The sequence below is a fragment of the Aquarana catesbeiana genome, linkage group LG12 (assembly GCF_042186555.1).
Source record: "Aquarana catesbeiana isolate 2022-GZ linkage group LG12, ASM4218655v1, whole genome shotgun sequence".
Classification (NCBI taxonomy): domain Eukaryota; kingdom Metazoa; phylum Chordata; class Amphibia; order Anura; family Ranidae; genus Aquarana; species Aquarana catesbeiana.
The window spans coordinates 18,761,355-18,780,992 of NC_133335.1; the positions used below are offsets into that span (position 1 = coordinate 18,761,355).

The 19,638-nt window shown below is 45.2% G+C and overlaps 1 protein-coding gene across 2 annotated transcripts in view; it reads right to left on the bottom strand.

Moving 5' to 3' along the window:
- The window catches only part of ASXL1 (ASXL transcriptional regulator 1), a 29,271-nt gene that overhangs the window by 6,578 nt on the left and 3,055 nt on the right, over positions 1 to 19,638 (bottom strand). The window contains exons 2-10 of one of the 2 annotated variants that reach the window (XM_073607288.1): positions 10,746 to 10,828; positions 7,275 to 7,383; positions 5,821 to 5,929; positions 5,665 to 5,732; positions 5,484 to 5,577; positions 4,301 to 4,438; positions 4,007 to 4,170; positions 2,521 to 2,617; positions 1,074 to 1,179 (exon numbers count right to left, since the gene is read on the bottom strand). In XM_073607288.1, the coding sequence (XP_073463389.1) occupies positions 1,074 to 1,179; positions 2,521 to 2,617; positions 4,007 to 4,170; positions 4,301 to 4,438; positions 5,484 to 5,577; positions 5,665 to 5,732; positions 5,821 to 5,929; positions 7,275 to 7,383; positions 10,746 to 10,828 (968 nt within the window). Of the gene's footprint in view, positions 1 to 1,073; positions 1,180 to 2,520; positions 2,618 to 4,006; positions 4,171 to 4,300; positions 4,439 to 5,483; positions 5,578 to 5,664; positions 5,733 to 5,820; positions 5,930 to 7,274; positions 7,414 to 10,745; positions 10,829 to 19,638 lie in introns of those variants that run through there. The other variant, XM_073607287.1, reaches the window with a different exon arrangement.

Genomic DNA, 19,638 nt, shown 5'->3' on the forward strand with positions numbered 1-19,638 from the left:
CCTATGACATCACTGAGAATGCAGCCTACCCATTCACTAGAGACCAGTGACATCACTGAGAATACAGCCTATCCATTCACTAGAGAGCAGTGACATCACTGAGAATGCAGCCTATCCATTCACTAGAGAGCAGTGACATCACTGAGAATGCAGCCTATCCATTCACTAGAGAGCGGTGATATCACTGAGAATGCAGCCTATCCATTCACTAGAGACCAGTGACATCACTGGGAATGCAGCCTATCCATTCACTAGAGAGCGGTGATATCACTGAGAATGCAGCCTATCCATTCACTAGAGACCAGTGACATCACTGGGAATGCAGCCTATCCATTCACTAGAGAGCAGTGACATCACTGAGAATGCAGCCTATCCATTCACTAGAGAGCGGTGATATCACTGAGAATGCAGCCTATCCATTCACTAGAGACCAGTGACATCACTGGGAATGCAGCCTATCCATTCACTAGAGAGCGGTGATATCACTGAGAATGCAGCCTATCCATTCACTAGAGACCAGTGACATCACTGAGAATGCAGCCCATCTATTCACTAGAGAACACAGCCTATCCATTCACTAGAGAGTGGTGACATCACTGAGACTGCAGCCTATCCATTCACTAGAGACCTATGACATCACTGAGAATGCAGCCTATCCATTCACTAGAGACCTATGACATCACTGAGAATGTAGCCTATCCATTCACTAGAGACCTATGACATCACTGAGAATGCAGCCTATCCATTCACTAGAGACCTATGACATCACTGAGAATGTAGCCTATCCATTCACTAGAGACCTATGACATCACTGAGAATGCAGCCTATCCATTCACTAGAGATCGGTGACATCACTGAGAATGAGGCTCTTAAAAAGTGTCGAAACACACTGGTGAAATCTTTTATACTGTGAGCAGATACTGCACAAGACTCATCAATCCATTTCTCTAAACGCACAGTGCCATATACCCAATGAGGAGTAAAAATGGTCATCTAATGAACAATAGGTACAGGAACTTCCACAGCACAATGAAAACATAACAGAAACTGATCAATGCAATATAGCCACTTACTTCTGCCCGTAAAAATCTTCAAAAAACGTCTCCTTCCAATCTTCTATTTTCTTTTCTTTGCCCATTTCTTGTCTCATTCGCAGCTGCATCTCTGGCGTAAACTCACCTGCAGGGAAAGACAGACAGTTACAGACAGCTCAGCATAGGACAGTGATGGGGAACCTTGGCACCCCAGATGCTTTGGAGCTACATTTCCCATGATGTTCACAGAGTGCAAGAGCATCATGGGAAATGTAGTTCCAAAACATCTGGGTTCCCCATCACTGTCATAGGACAATGGAAATCTTGTCAGCTCCTTGTAGACGTGTTGAATGACTTGGGGGGGCCCCGTTCATTGGAGCGGGTGCACGTTATAGTGCACAGAACATGCAGGTTGTTGTGTGTTGTGCTCCCGCGCTGCGATGTAACACATTACATCCTTAAGGTTTTTTTTTAAGGACGTGCTGCTGTGTGTTGTGTTCTTTGAATACAGACATGCTGCATGTTTAAAGTGGTTGTAAACCCTTCCATATACCCAGTGAAGTGACTGGCCTCAGGTGATACACAGGAGAAAAAAAAAACAAATACTACCACATAAGTTGTACCTGTTTATCTGCAGTATTCTCTACAGCCAAAGTGCTGAATTTTAAAGCTTGTCAGAGTTCAGGAAAAAAGGGGCGGAGAGCTGAAGTCACAATCTGAAGAGCTCAGTGAGGTGAACTCTGACAGCTGAATGGCAGCACACAGGAAAAGAGCTGAGGCTGTCAATTACAGGATGTGCACTAGAGCTCTCTCCCCCGTTACCATTTTTCTCTTGGCTTTAGGAAAACTTCAGAAGAGATTTGTGCTGATAGCAGAGGGACAAGGCAGCAGATAGTAATGGCACTTTGTGCTGTGGATTGAGACAAGTACACACTAAAGAGGGATAGGCTTTGTTCATGGTACTTTCTAGGTATAGGGAGCAATTGACAAACTCCCATTCCCCTCTGCTCCTAAGGCCCCTTTCACACTGAGAAGCTTCTAAACTGCCAGTAAAACACTGAGCGCTTTTGAAGAGTTTTTGAGGCGCTTTAAAAAAATCTTTCCATTCATTTCAATGGAGAGGGGCGTTTTTTCACCGCCCTGCCAGTGCACTGCCCCATTGTGAAAGCATTCATTGATTTTAATGGAAATAGGTTTTCGTGAGCTTTTCAGGGGCTTTTTTAGCATGAAAGCGCCTGAAAAGCGCCTCAGTGTGAAAGTGTAGACCACTCTGGAGGAGGAGGAGATCACGCTGGTGATTGGCTGCTTAGGTACCCAGTGCAGTCACATGGAGCTTACACAGGACTAAAGATTTTCCCCGCCCCGTGTTACGCGGTCTTCATCCCTCCCGTCTCTCCTGATGGTTTAACTGAGTAGCGGGTGATCAATGGGAAGGTGTTTATGTGCAATCACTAAATCTTTATAGCAGAGTGTGAAAGTTGCCTACCATCTGCCAGCCTCTCCCTCCATCTCTGACAGGCATGGGCAAAGAACTCATTATTCAGGGCACTTCCACTCATCTTCATCTGCCCATCTGAAGTGACCTGGAAGAAAACACACAGTGATGTTAACAAGGGAATATATAGTGCTCGCCCCCCCTCCCAAAAAACAGCCATCGAGCCTCCCTCTCCCAAGCCTTTCTTCATGCAGCACCCAGGTGATGGAGTCACCATCCTTCTACTGAGATACCAGGAAATGCTAAATATCTTAAAATTTCACAGCCCCCCTGCCCATCGAGGCTCCAGCCACTTCCCGCGCACACAAGAGCAGCTCCCCACCCCCCCCAAGGCTCCAGCAGCCTCCTGCACACACAAGAGCGGCCCCCCCAAGGCTCCAGCTTCCTCCCGCACACACAAGAGCAGCCCACCGAGGCTCCAGTCACCTCCCACACAAGAGTGGCCCTCACTTGAGGCTCCTGCCACCTCCCGCACAAGAGCAGCCAGCCCCCCCCGAGGCTCCAGCCACCTCCCGCGCACACAAGAGTGGCCCGCCTCCCACACAAGAGCAGCCCCCCCCCCCCAAGGCTCCTGCCATCTCCCGCACAGGAACGCCCTCCCCCAGTTTTGTGCAGTAGGCTGCTCCTGATGTCATCACGCCCATAGACCTGCTCTGGATGTGAGGACTTCAGGAACAGTCCACTGCTAGATCGTGGGGGAGCATGGTTTGCTGCTGGAGCGAAGGATTTGGTGAGTAAACAGCTTTCTCCCCTCCCCTGGACAAAACAAGTTGTTCACACGTGCAATGTGGGCACAGCCTGGAAGTTTGGCTTTAATGTAATGCTGCAATTTATTATGGAGGTGGGGACACTGATCTACTAAGCTGACCTCCCCTTTAAGTAGTCCGCAGAATGGTCGTACAAAAGGACAAAAAAAAAAAAAAATAATGGGTTCTGGGTTAAAGTGGTTGTAAAGGCAGAAGGTTTTTTTTTTTTTTTTTATCTTCATACATTCTATGCATTAGGATAAAAAGCCTTCTATGTGCAGCAGCCCCCCTAATACTTAGCCGAGCTCCAGCAACGTTGTAGGAGTATCTCAGCCGTCCGGGACTCCCTTTCTCATTGGCTGAGACAGCAGCACGGGGCCATTGGCTCCCGTTGCTGTCAATTAAAGTCAGTCAGCCAATGAGATAGGACGAGATGAGATAGAAAGGGGGCGGGGCCGGGCCACAGCTCCATGTCTGAATGGAACCAGGGAGCTGCGACTCAGCTCGGGTGCCCCCATAGCAAGCTGCTTGCTGTGGGGACAGCCAACAGAAGGGAGGGGCCAGGAGAGCCGAAGAGGGACCCGAGAAAAGGAGGATCTGGGCTGCTCTGTGCAAATCCACTGCACAAGGCAGGCAAGTATAACAGGTTTGTTATTTTTAATTAAAAAAAAAAAACACACGAGACTATATAATCACTTTAAAAGTCCATTTTCAAGAGCCAATGAGGTTACCTGTCTGTCCACCTCTGGGAGCAAAAGCAGCAGCTGCTGTTGAAGATTGTGGGGGAGGGCATTAAACGTCCGTACGTTGATCAGAGCGCGAAGGTTTGTGTTGACGAGAATAGAGCCCGGGGTTTCGAAATCAATCTCTTCTTCTTTGTTCTTCTTTACTTGCCCTGTGCCGAGACAGAAGAGTCCCTTTAAAGCAAGCACTCATTTCTTTACATGATTCATTGTGGTGGGAGAGACTGTTTTGTAAAAAAATAAAACTTTATGTCATAACAGCAATAAAAATTTCCGCTGTACCTGCAACCGGGGAAGTCTTCATACTTCTGAGATGATGTGTGGAATTTCCACTCAGTGCTGCACGCCTGTGAAATGTCAGATTGCCCCCTATGCTTCGGTTACTGGAGGATTCACTCTCTACACGGCGGGCAGATAAGCCTGGAGACACAACACAGATCATCAGCTAGCAGAAACAAGTACAAATAAAGGCTTCTGTATGACACTCTAAAGTCCAGTCACTATGTAACACACAAGAATTAATACATTTAACAAAACATTCCTTTACCTTCTCCGACTGAGCCAAATCTTCCTTACTAGGAGTCTCTAATGCTCCCCCTTCCCGGACACTGCAGCTCAAAGTGGGAGGGTTTCATCAACAGAGGCAGGGCAGCCAAATCAGGAGTCAGTGGGGGCGGTACAAGGTGTGGCCAATTGCTGTTCACATTCAATTCAATTATGCCGATAGCCACGCCCCTCACCCCCACTGTAGCCCAAGCAGGCAACAGCCTACAGGAGAGTGGCAAGTCCGCTCTGAATTCAGGAGCAGTGCAGCATTGTTGCCTCCCTATCACAGGAAGCTGCATTATGCGGACTTCACGGGGGGGGGGTCGGTAGGCACGCACCGTGCGACACATCACATGTCCCAGAAGGCTGCACACTCGTCAGGAAGTCACAGTCAGCTCCCGTATACATAATGACTGTGCTGGAGACCCACAGCGCTAAGACCAGAAGACCGCGCTGGACCCCAGGCAGTGGCAAGTACCTGATTTGTAAAAGACAGGCGCTGTCTAAAATCAACCCACCTGGACTAATGTTCAGAGGGGATTTCCGTAGTATCTCTATCCCTGGAGAACATTTTGGAAAAAACATTTAATAAACCCCGATATCTCTTCTCTCTCTCTTATGTAGTAGGGAGCTCTGCGTCCTTGCTCTACCTTTTAGGAGGGCTTCTCCCCCAACCACAAAATCGTTTCTATACCAAAAGGATGGATACTTTGTAGCAGTTAATGAGTGTCAATGTGGGCAACTACATATGCAGGACTATGGTAGAGGTGCCACTACTGATGTCCCCAAACAGAAGACATCAGATAGGGACCTTTGTGGCAAAATTAATATATCATGGGAATGCCACCATGGATCAAAAGTTTACACCCAATGGTATGTTTGTATGCATCTGACTGGAGTTAGACATGAAAATTCTTACCAGAGGTTGATGGTAAATGGGCCCCATTGACTTTCAGAGGCGTCAAAACGACACGAGGCATTAAAACTCCACTTCTTCTCTTCTGCTTATTGACCTAAAGGATGAGCACCTCAGGGTCACAGAGAAAAGACTGCCCCGCCCTCCCCCCCAATATCACCCGTTCCCGGCACAGTGCCATTACCTGCACTAAGGACCTGGTTTCTCTGACGTTAGACTCTTGGGAAGAGGACGCGCTTCCAAAGGATTCCACTGCGAAGACAAGAGGCGGTCAGGTTCTGGAAATATGGAGCCTATGTAGATAAAGAGATCATGTAGCGTCCCTCGTCAGTATGGTTACCTGCAGCTCCTGTATTGGTCTCGTTCCATTGGCTGCTCTCTTCATCTGCTGTGTCTTCAGTGTCTCCATCATCAGGCAATGGCACACGAGACCACTGCACCGCATTCTTCTATGATAGGAAAGATGTACAATAGTGTCAGCAAAGGACTTCCTTTCCTCTTTACAGTAAGCTCTAACCCTTAATGGCCAGGATAACAAGATTTATCTCCCTATTGGTCCTTTATTACTTCAGGACCGCCCCATAGCAGATTTACTGCTACAGGGCGGCTCTCCTGTTCAGAATCAAATATATATATATATATATATATATATATATATATATATATATATATATATAAAAACACGATTCTGCATGTCCGCCTGCACGGGCGTCGGCTGGCCTCTTCTGCTGTGATTAATCTGAGCAGAAGCCAATCTGCGGATGACGGGCAACTGGACTGGATGTCCTCCGGCACCCGCCGATCATCGGTAAACAAGGCAGATCTCCGTTCTGAAAGGAGGGGGGAGGGAGGGGGGATGGATTTTGCGTTGCTGCAAAGCAGAAAGTAAAATCAATACATTTCCCATAGTAAAAGCAGCACACATAGTACACAAAAACACTGGCCAGGCACGCAGTTAACCCTTTGATCGCCCTAGAGGTTTAACCTCTTCTCAGCCAATGTCAGTACAGTGAAAGTGCATATTTTTAGCACTGATCACTGTATTAGGGTCTGTGGTTCCCGCAAAGTGTCAGTGTCCGATACAATATCGCAGTCCCACTATAAGTCGCCGATCACCACCACTAGTATGTATATATATATATATTTATTAATTAATAAAAATTCATAAATGTATACCTTAGTTTGTAGACACTAACATTCACGTAACCAATCAATATACGATATTGTTATTTTTTACCAAAAACATGTAGCAGAATACATATTGGCCTTAATTCTTTTATTTTTTTATTTTATCATTGGACATGTTTAACAAAGTGAAAAATATTGGTATTTCTTTTCAAAATTGTCGGTCTTTTTTGTTTATAGCTCAAAAAAAAAATAATAATAATAATGCAGAGGTGATCAAATACCCCCAAAGAAAGCTATTTGTGGGGAAAAAAATGATAATTTTATTTGGGTACAGCGTCGCACGGCCGTGCTATTGTTAAAGTAACACAGTGCCTTGCAGCTTTTACAGCAAAATCAGCCTTTGAAAGTGTGATGTGCGGAGATTGCGCCTATAGGGTGACTTCTTTACTTTGCTATCTCCCTGGAAACCACATTGAGGTACATGCCCCCAGAAAGGACTATATATTTACATACCCCTTGGTGCCGTGCTCAGGTGACGCTTGCGCAGTAGGGGCATGTATCAAGCGCTGTGCCTCCGCCCATGTGCCCACACTATGATCATAGGCCCTTACTGCGCATGCGTCAGCCAAAAACAGCAAAACTGCGCTACACACAGACCGCACTCACCTTCATTGTGAACAGACTTATCCGTCCGGGGAGCTTGTAGAAAAGAGCCTCTCGGGTTCTGGAGTTAGAATGTAGCATGGCATTCAAGCAGGCAAGTGGGGACGATCCGCTGTACAATAAAAATTATGTCAGTTCACAAAATAATAATATAAATTATAAACAATAATTAAAAAGTAATTATTATGAATAATAATAATATTATTAATTTGCCACATCCATGCACTGGGATTTAAAAAAATATATAATCTGTAAAATAGGTTGTTACTGGTGACATTTTCTGAAAATACTAGTTCCCTGGCTGTCCTTGGCTTCATCACTTTTTAACTCTTTGAATCAGGATGTAAGCGTTTCACACTTACTAAATAAGTTCCTTCAGCAATAAAGGTGGTGAATAATAAAAAAAAAAAAAAAAAAAAAACAACAACAAACAAACACAACACACACACACACACAAACATAAAAAACAATTCCACAGGTTCATTGCAGAAACCATTGCCCCAGGATTCTACTGTCACTGAGCAATGAAAGGTAGGTTCACCTAAAGAGGAATAATATCTGGCAAGTCAGACTTTTCTCCAGCAACGATAACACGTCATTGTCAAAGCCAGTGATGGTGAACCTTGGCACCCCAGATGTTCTGTAACTACATTTCCCATGATGCTCATGCTCGCTGCAGTGTAGTTGAGCATCATGGGAAATGTAGTTCCAAAACATCTGGGGTGCCAAGGTTCGCCATCCCTGATCTAGGCAATTGGTCACATGACCAGCCACCATGAGATCCCGGAGCAGTGACTTCTGAAGCCAAACAGGTTCAGGGCTTCCTTCTGTGACACTTAAAGAGGAACTTCACTCATTTTTTTCATCTTTTAAATCTTCTGCCCTTGTTGTTTTAACTTTGGATAGTAAAATATTTTTTTTCTGCCAGTATATACCTTATACAGCCCACTTCCTGTTTCTGGTCATTAGCCTAGGCTTATGACATCATGCACAGCTCTCTCTCTCACTCACTCCCCTGAGAGTTTGCCAGGAAGGGAGGGGGCGAGTCATAAGAGGGCCAATGAAAGCTGCAGAGCTGGAGGTGTGCCTCTGTGCAAATCCAGGAAGTGAACAGGCAGCAGCTTCAGCTGCCCACAGTTAAAATGGATGCAGCCAGACTCAGTGGAGGGAGATTTTGGCAGCATATTTGGCAAGTCCAGAATCACAGTATATATAAAATAATATGCAAAGTGGTTAGAGGGAAGCTTCAGAAGGGCAAAGATGTTTTAATTAAAAATGTAATGACCCATGGTAGCAGCGGATGCGGGGGGGGGGGGGGGGGGGGATAGACTAATGATCCACTTAAAGTAGAATCCCAGACTTACTAGTTTTAAAAAGATCCCCTCCCTCTCCTAACACCTATGCTGGCTAACGTCAGTAAATAATATGTATATACCTATCTATTTTCAGCCCGCTCTGGTACGGTCATGTGATATGGATCCGCTGTGTCAGTCAGTGGCGGCTGCAGGGGAGAGGAGGTAGTGCCGCAAAAGGCTCGGACATAAAATCCTATGGGTGACATCTTTGCTCCTGGAATTCCCAGCCATTGTTGAGCGCTTTCTCCTGCAGCCGCCGCCACTGGTGGACACCAGGGATCACATGACCGGAGCAGGCTGAAAAATAGGTAAGTATATGCATGTTTTTTTATACAGGATAGTCAGCATAGGTGTTAGGAGGGGGGGAGGAAGCATTTTCCTTACAACTGTTCTTACCTTCTGTAGATGCCAACGAATATTATATAGGAAAGAAAAGAAAGGAAGAAAAAAAAAAAACACACACATTAGTGACATGACATGGACATTAAATGTGCAAATAATGACTTTGCTTCACGTATTTGATTTGTAATTATGACAATTATATCCACTTGAAGCTTTTTCTGGCACCTTTTGTTTACAAGTTAAAAATTTTATTTTTTTTTACAAAAAAATTACTTATAAGCTCCAAATACTATACATTTTATTTAGCACAGACCCTAGGGGAATATAGTGGCGAATGTTGCAATTTTTTATGTCCCACTGTATTTGCGCAGAGGTTTAGCAAACGTAATATTTTCTTCAAGAAAGAAGAAAAACAAATAGTGACCCCAATTTTTTTGAATAATGTGAAAGATGTTACACAGAGTAAATAGATACCTAACATGTCACGCTTTAATATTGCGCACGCTCGTGAAATGGCGACAATCTATGGTACTTGAAAATCTACATAGGCGGTGCTTTAAATGCCTTTACAGGTTACCAGTTTAGAGTTAGAGAGGTGGTCTAGGGCTGGAATTATTGCTCTTGTTCGCAGTGATACCTCACATGTGTGGTTCAAATACCGTTTACATATGCACGCGCAACTTACGACGTGTTTGCTTCTGCGCGCCAACATGAAGGGATAGGGGCACCTTAAAACTTTTTTTTTTTTTTACACACTGTTTAAGTTTTTTTTTTGGATCACTTTTATTCCTATTACAAGGAATGCAAACATCTAATGTAATAGAAATAAGGATGACAGGTCCTCTTTATGAAGAGATATGGGGTCCTAAAAACCCCAAATATCTCCTTTACCTTTCAAGGCAAAAGATCAGAAAGGAAAAAAAAAAAAAAAAAAAAAAAATTTTTAAATTTTGATCTTTCCCTTTAATTTTTTATTTTTTCTTCCAGCCTGGACCAATCGCTCAGGTCTTTCTAGACCATAGAGTCGATCAAAGAGAGTGTTAACTTTCGCCTATGGAAGCAGCTGGTTGCACCGCCAGATCGTTTCTTGGGTGAACCAGTGGTAACGGTAAGCCTGAGAAGCATCGGTATCGGCACTGAAAAAAAAAAAAAACATAATCGGTCGACCCCAACTCTGCACACTGCTACAGTACATAGCCTTTCTAGCAAACTTTGCAATAAAAGTAGGGATATTTAGTTCACACATATTGCTATACATGTTTAAGCTGGCCAACTGCGTCAAAGTAATCCCTCTTATGGCCAGTCCTACTCTGCCACTGCAAATGCTACGGTGGACACAATGCCAACCTGGGGCAAAAAGACACAAAATGGGGGAGAGCAACACGGTTTAGGTCTGGCCATTGACCTGCAATACAACAGAAAGACAAACCTGTGCTCAGATCCCAATAGCTTGTACATGTATATAGTCTATCAGGTGCTAAAGGGATGTGATCACATTAACACTAAAAAAAACTGGATGAACTGTCTGCACACAGCTATATACTTCTACATTGTGCTGCAATGAATGCACCAGATAAAAAAGAAAAAAAAAAAAAATCTGCTCCTTGTCAGCTCTCTAATCGCCCCAAAAGACTGGTCCAAGGAGAGCCAACAGAAAACGTAGGCAGATACAGACTTGGAGAGTCACTATTTGAATATTATTATCCAGGAGGTGAACTAAGGTGGGATTGGGGGCAGGTACTCTGCTCTATGCCAGGAATTCTAACATTAAACTCACTTTGTGTCTTTAAGCCCCTCAGCCTCGATAACATTCAGAATCTGTTTTGGGGTCATCGGTGCGTCTGAATAATTCTCCAAGACCTGGGGAAAAAAAAAAAAAAAAAAAACAAACACAGGCTAGTTACTTTTCTATTCCAATGAATAGATATGGCTGCAATCAGAAATCAGCCTTCTAAAACTGGTTTGCAAACCAACTATCTTCAATACTGCACAATTCCTCACCCTGCGATTATATAACCTCCGAACCATTAATATTACACCATATATATCTTACACAATATAAACCCTCCCACTACCTAATATGACACTATATGCCTCCTCATCCCCCCTTCACCTTTGAATATTGCACTACATGTGTAAAGTGAGTATAGTGTAATGTAGGAGATATATATGGTTTAATGTGAGGGGAAGTTATACTGTACATAGTGTTATGTATGTAGGGGTGCATATAGCATGTATAATAAAAGGTTATATATATATATATATATATATATATATATATATATATATATATATATATATATATACACATGCACACATACATATACACACACACACATACACACAGTATCTCACAAAAGTGAGTACACCCCTCACATTTTTGTAAATATTTTCTTCTATCTTTTTCATGTGACAACACTGAAGAAATGACACTTTGCTACAATGTAAAGTAGTGAGTGTACAGCTTGTATAACAGTGTAAATTTGCTGTCCCCTCAAAATAACTCAACACACAGCCATTAATGTCTAAACCACTGGCAAAAGTGAGTACACCCCTAAGTTTGGGATCATTATGTTGGAATACTGCCCTGCGGCCCAGTCTCTGAAGGGAGGGGGTCATGCTCTGCTTCAGTATGTCACAGTACATGTTGGCATTCACGGTTCCCTCAATGAACTGTAGCTCCCCAGTGCCGGCAGCACTCATGCAGCCCCAGACCATGACACTCCCACCACCATGCTTGACTGTAGGGAAGACACACTTGTCTTTGTACTCCTCACCTGGTTGCCGCCACACACGCTTGACACCATCTGAACCAAATAAGTTTATCTTGGTCTCATCTGACCAATGGACATGGTTCCAGTAATCCCTGTCCTTAGTCTGCTTCTCTTCAGCAAACTGTTTAGGGCTTTAGAAGAGACTTCCTTCTGGGACGACAGCCATGCAGACCAATTTGATGCAGTGTGTGGCGTATGGTCTAAACACTGACAGGATGACCCCCCACCCCTTCAACCTCTGCAGCAATGCTGGCAGCACTCATACATCTATTTCCCAAAGACAACCTCTGGATATGACGCCGAGCACGTGCACTCAACTTCTTTGGTGGACCATGGCGAGGCCTGTTCTGAGTGGAACCTGTCCTGTTAAACCGCTGTATGGTCTTGGCCACCATGCTTCAGCTCAATTTCAGGGTCTTGGCAATCTTTTTATAGCCTAGGCCAGGCCAGTGATGGCGAACCTTGACACCCCAGATGTTTTGGAACTACATTTCCCATGATGCTCAACTACACTGCAGAGTGCATGAGCATCATGGGAAATGTAGTTCCAAAACATCTGGGGTGCCAATGTTCTCCATTTCCCATGATGCTCATGCACTCTGCAGTGTAGTTGAGCATCATGGGAAATGTAGTTCCAAAACATCTGGGGTGTCAAGGTTCGCCATCACTGGCCTAGGCCATCTTTATGTAGAGCAACAATTCTTTTTTTCAGATCCTCAGAGAGTTCTTTGCCATGAGGTGCCATGTTGAACTTCCAGTGACCAGTAATTTTTTTTTTTAATTCTTTATTTATAGGTCAAGGAATTTTACAAAACCATGTGCAATCAACAGTATTAAAAAGGTACAGAGACAAAAACAGAAGAAAATACCATGGCGTTACATAATACAGGTAGAGCACAACAATTAGGAGCACCTCTTGCATATGATGACAAGCTTCTGCAGTTTAAAAAATAAACAGTGCAGAATCTCCAATGGCTGACCATGGTTTTTGACAAATTCCCCATTTTCACATTTTTTTTTTTTTTAAAAAGGGGGAACACATGAAGAGGGTAGGCACAATGACCAAACCCCTGGAGAATAACGTATAGAGGAAAATTAGGAAGAAGCAGGTAAAGAAAGGTAGAAAAGAAGGGAGATAAAAAGGCGCGGGCAATGGGGGAAGAGAAGAGAGGGTGGTTGGGAAAGCTCTTTTGACCGAATCACTTCGCGGGATGCTCCAGTGGCTGTGAAGTCTGGTCCCTATAGAAAAATAGGGAGCCCAGATCGTCCAGCCTTTGTAGTCTTGCTCCTTCAATATTCATGTGAGAATCTCCATAACCTGAATGTCCGCGATTCTCGTTTTCCAATGTGAAATGGTAGGAGCACATGCACTTTTCCATAAGGCTGGAATACAGGCCTTAGCTGCTGTAAGCAGATGCCTCAATAAAGAATTCTTATATTTCTTAATAGACATAGGGATATCATTTAGTAGGTAAGCTGCCGGGTTCTTTCCCAGTGATACTCCGGTCAGTGTTTTAATAATAGATTTCACGGTGGCCCAAAAGGTCCTGTCATGTACTTGGGTGTCTTTGAACCGGGATGTTCCTGGTCCCACAGCTGCAGTCTTACTGAGGAGCTTTGGAATTATTGCAATGTTCTCCCAGCTTGATGCATTGCCTTGGACTCACTAGCCCCACCTGTGGACAATGTACAATTAAGCAGCCCCTAAATAGCAGCACTTCCTGTTACTCAGTGCTCGTTTGTTTGGACTTGCTCCCTGGATGAATTGATAGCGCCGTCTATTGAACCTCCGCCTGAATTCTTGACCATTCTCCAGCCTGCTGATTCGGTACTTCACCGCCAGCTCGTGTATGACCTCCACCTGCCTGACCATTCTTTGGATTTAGATTTTGTACCGCTTTGCCTGATCTGTTGCCGACTTGACCTGCCTGACTACGTTTTCTTCCAAATCCTCAAGCTCCACTTCGGACACTATTTACCACAGCAGGTACCTTGCAGGTCCCTACCGATTCCCCACAGCGCCAACATTTGTTTGGGATCTGCGGGTATATTTTGTGCAACTTGACTGGAGTCCTATACCAACGTGAGGAGTTTATAACCCCCCCTCCTGGTATTTGATGGCCAGGGAGGCCTTGTGAGCAAAAAAGCAGTATCCTGTCTTATAACACCAAATTTAACACACCTGCTCCCCATTCACATCTGAGACCTTGTAACACTAATGAGTCACATGACACTGGGGAGGGAAAATGGCTAATTGGGCTCGATTTGGACATTTTCATTTAGGGGTGTACTCACTTTTGTTGCCAGCGGTTTAGACATTAATGGCTGTGTGTTGAGTTATTTTGAGGGGACAGCAAAATTACACTGTTATACAAGCTGTACACTCACTACTTTACATTGTAGCAAAGTGTAATTTCTTCAGTGTCGCGTGAGATACTGTATGTGTGTAAAATTATATTCATATAAAATGTGGGTGGGGAAGTGTATGTATGTTGTAATGTGAGGGGGTAACGCGGGGGGGGGGGGGGGGTATGTAAGATGTGTGTGCCCTCTGGATTGCCCGCTCTGTAACAAACTCTTATCTGTGCACAACTTTTTTTATCTCTCATTATCTCTACTTGCCATTACTGAAACCTAGCTTCAAGAATCTGACTCTGCTTCTCTTGCATCCCTCTCCCATGGTGGCCTCAGACCCAGTGGTCGGAAAGAAGGTGGAGTTGGATTCCTTCTATCCCCACAGAGCACCTTTCAAGTCCTTCCTACCCCTACCTCTCCTCTTTTGAGACCCACTGTATTTGTCCATTTTCTCCAAAGATTACAGGTACCCCGTTTCCCGAAAATAAGACCTAGCGCGATTGTCGGTGATGGCTGCAATAACCCTAAGCCTAAGGCCTACCCCCAAATAAGCCCTACCCTGTTTCCCCAAAAATAATCCCTACCCTGAAAATAAAACCTACAAGGACTTTAACTAGAGCTTATTTGGGGGGTAGGGCTTATATTGCAGCCATCACCGACAGTTACGCTAGATCTTATTTTGGGGGAAACAGGGTATTTTTTGATGACTTCTCTGCCTGGTTACCCTACTTTCTCTCCTCTGAAATACCCACTATTATTCTTAGTGATTTTAGCATGCCTGTTAATCATGATTTGCCCAAACACAATGGACGCAAACTTCCACTCACTCCAATGTTAACACCCTTGACCTGGTAATCTCCCATCTCTGCATTCCTGGCAACCTGACCACCACCCCCTTTCCTCCTATGATCAAAACCTCATCAGTTTTCACAGTATCAACCACCTATCCATCCAAGCATCAAAAGGATTACTCGGAAACTTTTGCCACTTTAAACCATTGCTTTTATATTCTGCTACTGACCATCTCTATGATAAAATCTCTCCCCCAGTCCTGGCCTAACCTGGCCACTTCTGTTTACAACAGGTCCCTTCTCATCCTCACTGGAGGTACTTGCTCCTCTAACTACATGCAGAATCAGGCCCCAACCGTTACAACCTTGCAGGCAGACGACACCTGAGTTTAGAGGAAGAGGTTACCAAATTTATCTCAGATGCCCACCTAACCAATTGCCCCCCGTATCCTGTTCCTCCGCAACTACTATGGTCACCCTATTCTTTTATCCTATGCTCTCTCACATCTACAGTCTCTCCCTCTCTATTGGCACCTTCCCCTCCCCTCTAAAAGCAAGCACTCCAATACTTAAAAAGCCCTCACTGGACTCCACCCACCTGAACAACCTAGGACCTCTCTCCTTGCTCCCATTTACCTCAACTGCCTTCAGCTTATAACAGCACTCCTTCCGTGTCACCTATAACTCAGTCTCCTCCTCTCCATTTCCCTTTAGTCCCCCAAGGCTCTGTTATTGGACCCATTTCCTTTCTGTCCCCCAAGGTTCTTGGACACCTTTTATCTACATCTCCTCTCTTGGTCACTTGATAACCTTCCATGGCTTCCAGTACCATCTCTATGCTGATGACACCCAAATCTATCTCTCTACTTCTTATCTCAGTCTCCTTACTGACATAGCATGGATGTCATACCAATTCCTCAAATTAAATCTCTAAAACTTAGCTGGCAATGGCTAGGATTAAGAACTAGCATGTGTGCTATCTTCAGCTGATATATGGAAGGAAGGAAGGATAAAGCATCTACAGTGTGGTGTGCAGCCAATTTGCTCTATATTGTTGTATGATGGTGGTGAGTACCCACCAAGGGGGAAATCACAAGATGTGAGTGGCAGTCTCTAATTGGAGCGGTGTAATTTTTGTTTGAATATCTCCTACCCTTGCCCTTTAGGCGATCACTGAAAATGGATCTCTGCAGGTTAGCCTATGCCACCTCCAACTAGCAACTGAATGCTTAAGTCATCCCATCAGCTCATGCCCCAGTTGTTACCTTTTGTACCGCTTGCCCCTCCCTATTAGATTGTAAGCTCCTATGAGCAGGGCCCTCTTGCATCTTATTGTACTGCAATGGTACGGTCTTCCTTTAGATTGTAAAGAACTGCACAAACTGTTGGCAATATATAAATCCAGTATAATGTGGAGGAGGATGTATATATAGCGTGGGGGTGTTATGTATGGTGTAATGTGGAGGGGTAGATACACATTTTATAATATATATATATATATATATATATATATATATATATATATATATATATATATATATATATATATATATATATATACACACATACATATACACACACATACATACACACATATACACGCACATACATACGCTGCCTTGGCCTTGTGTTTTGGGTCATTGTTATGCTGGAAAACCCATCCACGACCCATTTTTAATACTCTGGCTGAGGGAAGGAGGTTTTCACCCAAAATATGACGGTACATGGCCCTGTCCATCGTCCCTTTGATGTAGTGAAGTTGTTCTGTCCCCTTAGCAGAAAAACACCCCCAAAGCAGAATGTTTCCACCTCCATGTTTGATGGTGGGGATGGTGTTCTTGGGGTCATAGGCAGCATTCCTCCTCCTCCAAACACGGTGAGTTGAGTTGATGCCAAAGAGCTTGATTTCAGTCTCATCTGACCACAACACTTTCACCCAGTCCTTCTCTGAATCATTCAGATGTTCATTAGCAAACTTCAGACGGGCCTGTACATGTACTTTTTTTGAGCAGGAGGACCTTGCAGGCACTGCAGGATTTCAGTCCTTTGCAGCGTAGTGCATTTGCAGTTGTTTTCTTGGTGACTATGGTTCCAGCTGCCTTAAGATCATTGACAAGATTCTCTCGTGTAATTCTGGGCTGATTCCTCACTGTTCTCATGATCATTGAACCTCCACAAGGTGAGATCTTGCATGAAGCCCCAGACCAAGGGAGATTGAGTTATTTTTGGTTTCTTCTGATTGCGAATAATCGCACCAACTGTTGTCACTCTCTCACCAAGCTGTTTGGTGATGGTCTTGTAGCCCATTCCAAACTTATGTAGGTCTACGATCTTATCCTTGGTCAGCTCTTTGGTCTTGGCCATGGTGGAGAGATTGGATTGCCTCGCCATGGTCAACCAAAGAAGTTGAGTGCACGTGCTCAGCGTCATATCCAGAGGTTGTCTTTGGGAAATAGACATATGAATGCTTCCAGAATTGCTGCAGAGGTTGAAGGGGTGGGGGGTCAGCCTGTCAGTGCTCAGACCATACACCGCACACTGCATCAAATTGGTCTGCATGGCTGTTGCCCCAGAAGGAAGCCTCTTCTAAAGATGATGCACAAGAAAGCCCACAAACAGTTTGCTGAAGACACGCAGACTAAGGACATGGATTACTGGAACCATGTCCTGTGGTCTGATGAGATCAAGATAAACTTATTTGGTTCAGATGGTGTCAAGTGTGCGGCAGCAACCAGGTGAGGAGTACAAAGACAAGTGTGTCTTGTCTACAGTCTAGCATGGCGGTGGGAGTGTCATGGTCTGGGGCTGCATGAGTGCTGCCGGCACTGGGAAGCTACAGTTCATTGAGGGAACCATAAATGCCAATATGGACTGTGACATACTGAAGCAGAGCATGATCCCCTCCCTTCGGAGACTTTGCCGCAGGGCAGTATTCCAACATGATAACAACCCAAACACACCTCCAAGACGACCACTGCCTTGCTAAAGAAGCTGATGGTAAAGGTGATGGCCTGGCCAAGCATGTCTCCAGACCTAAACCCTATTGCGCATCTGTGGGGCATCCTCAAATCAAAAATGGTGGCCAAAAATAAATATTGACACATTGGACCCAATTTGGACATTTTCACTTAGGGGTGTACTCACTTTTGTTTCCAGCGGTTTAGACATTAATGGCTGTGTGTTGAGTTATTTTGAGGGGACAGCAAATTTACACTGTTATACAAGCTGTACACTCACTACTTTACATTGTAGCAAAGTGTCATTTCTACAGTGTTGTCACATGAAAAGATAGAATAGAATATTTACAAAAATCTGAGGGGTGTATTTACTTTTGTGATACTGTTGGCCATATAAATCCTGAATAATAATAATAAAAACACCCCCCTCCATTATACTACATACCGTATAGACCCCTCCCCCTACATGCTCTGTTGTGTTAGCGATCTTTCTCTCGCGCTCTCTCGTGTTAGCACTCAAGCTCTTGTGCTCACACTCCCGATAGCGATCTCTCTCTCTTGTGCTTATGCTCTCCTGCAGGCACTCTCTCCCGTGTTGGCACTCTCTCCCTCCCGTGTTGGCACTCTCCCTCTCTCCCGTGTTGGCACTCTCCCTCTCTCCCGTGTTGGCCCTCTCTCCCCTGCAGGCACTCTCTCTCCCGTGTTGGCATTCTCTCTCTCCCCTGCAGGCACTCTCTTTCCTGTGTTGGCATTCTCTCTCTCTCTCCTGCAGGCACTCTCTCTCCTGTGTTGGCATTCTCTCTCTCTCTCCTGCAGGCACTCTCTCTCCCGTGTTGGCATTCTCTCTCTTCTGCAGGCACTCTCTCTCCCGTGTTGGCATTCTCTCTCCTGCAGGCACTCTCTCTCCCGTGTTGGCACTCTCTCCTGCAGGCACTCTCTCCTGCAGGCACTCTCTCTCCCGTGTTGGCATTCTCTCTCTCTCTCCTGCAGGCACTCTCTCTCCCGTGTTGGCATTCTCTCTCTCTCTCCTGCAGGCACTCTCTCTCCCGTGTTGGCACTCTCTCTCTCCCGTGTTGGCATTCTCTCTCTCTCTCCTGCAGGCACTCTCTCTCTCCCGTGTTGGCATTCTCTCTCTCTCTCCTGCAGGCACTCTCTCTCCCGTGTTGCCATTCTCTCTCTTCTGCAGGCACTCTCTCTCCCGTGTTGGCATTCTCTCTCCTGCAGGCACTCTCTCTCCCGTGTTGGCACTCTCTCCTGCAGGCACTCTCTCCTGCAGGCACTCTCTCTCCCGTGTTGGCATTCTCTCTCTCTCTCCTGCAGGCACTCTCTCTCTCTCCCGTGTTGGCATTCTCTCTCTCTCTCCTGCAGGCACTCTCTCTCTCTCCCGTGTTGGCATTCTCTCTCTCTCTCCTGCAGGCACTCTCTCTCTCTCCCGTGTTGGCATTCTCTCTCTCTCTCCTGCAGGCACTCTCTCTCTCTCCCGTGTTGGCATTCTCTCTCTCTCTCCCGTGTTGGCATTCTCTCTCTCCTGCAGGCACTCTCTCCCGTGTTGGCATTCTCTCTCTCTCTCCTGCAGGCACTCTCTCTCCCGTGTTGGCATTCTCTCTCTCTCTCCTGCAGGCACTCTCTCTCCCGTGTTGGCATTCTCTCTCTCTCTCCTGCAGGCACTCTCTCTCCCGTGTTGGCATTCTCTCTCTCTCTCCTGCAGGCACTCTCTCTCCCGTGTTGGCATTCTCTCTCTCTCTCCTGCAGGCACTCTCTCTCCCGTGTTGGCATTCTCTCTCTCTCTCCTG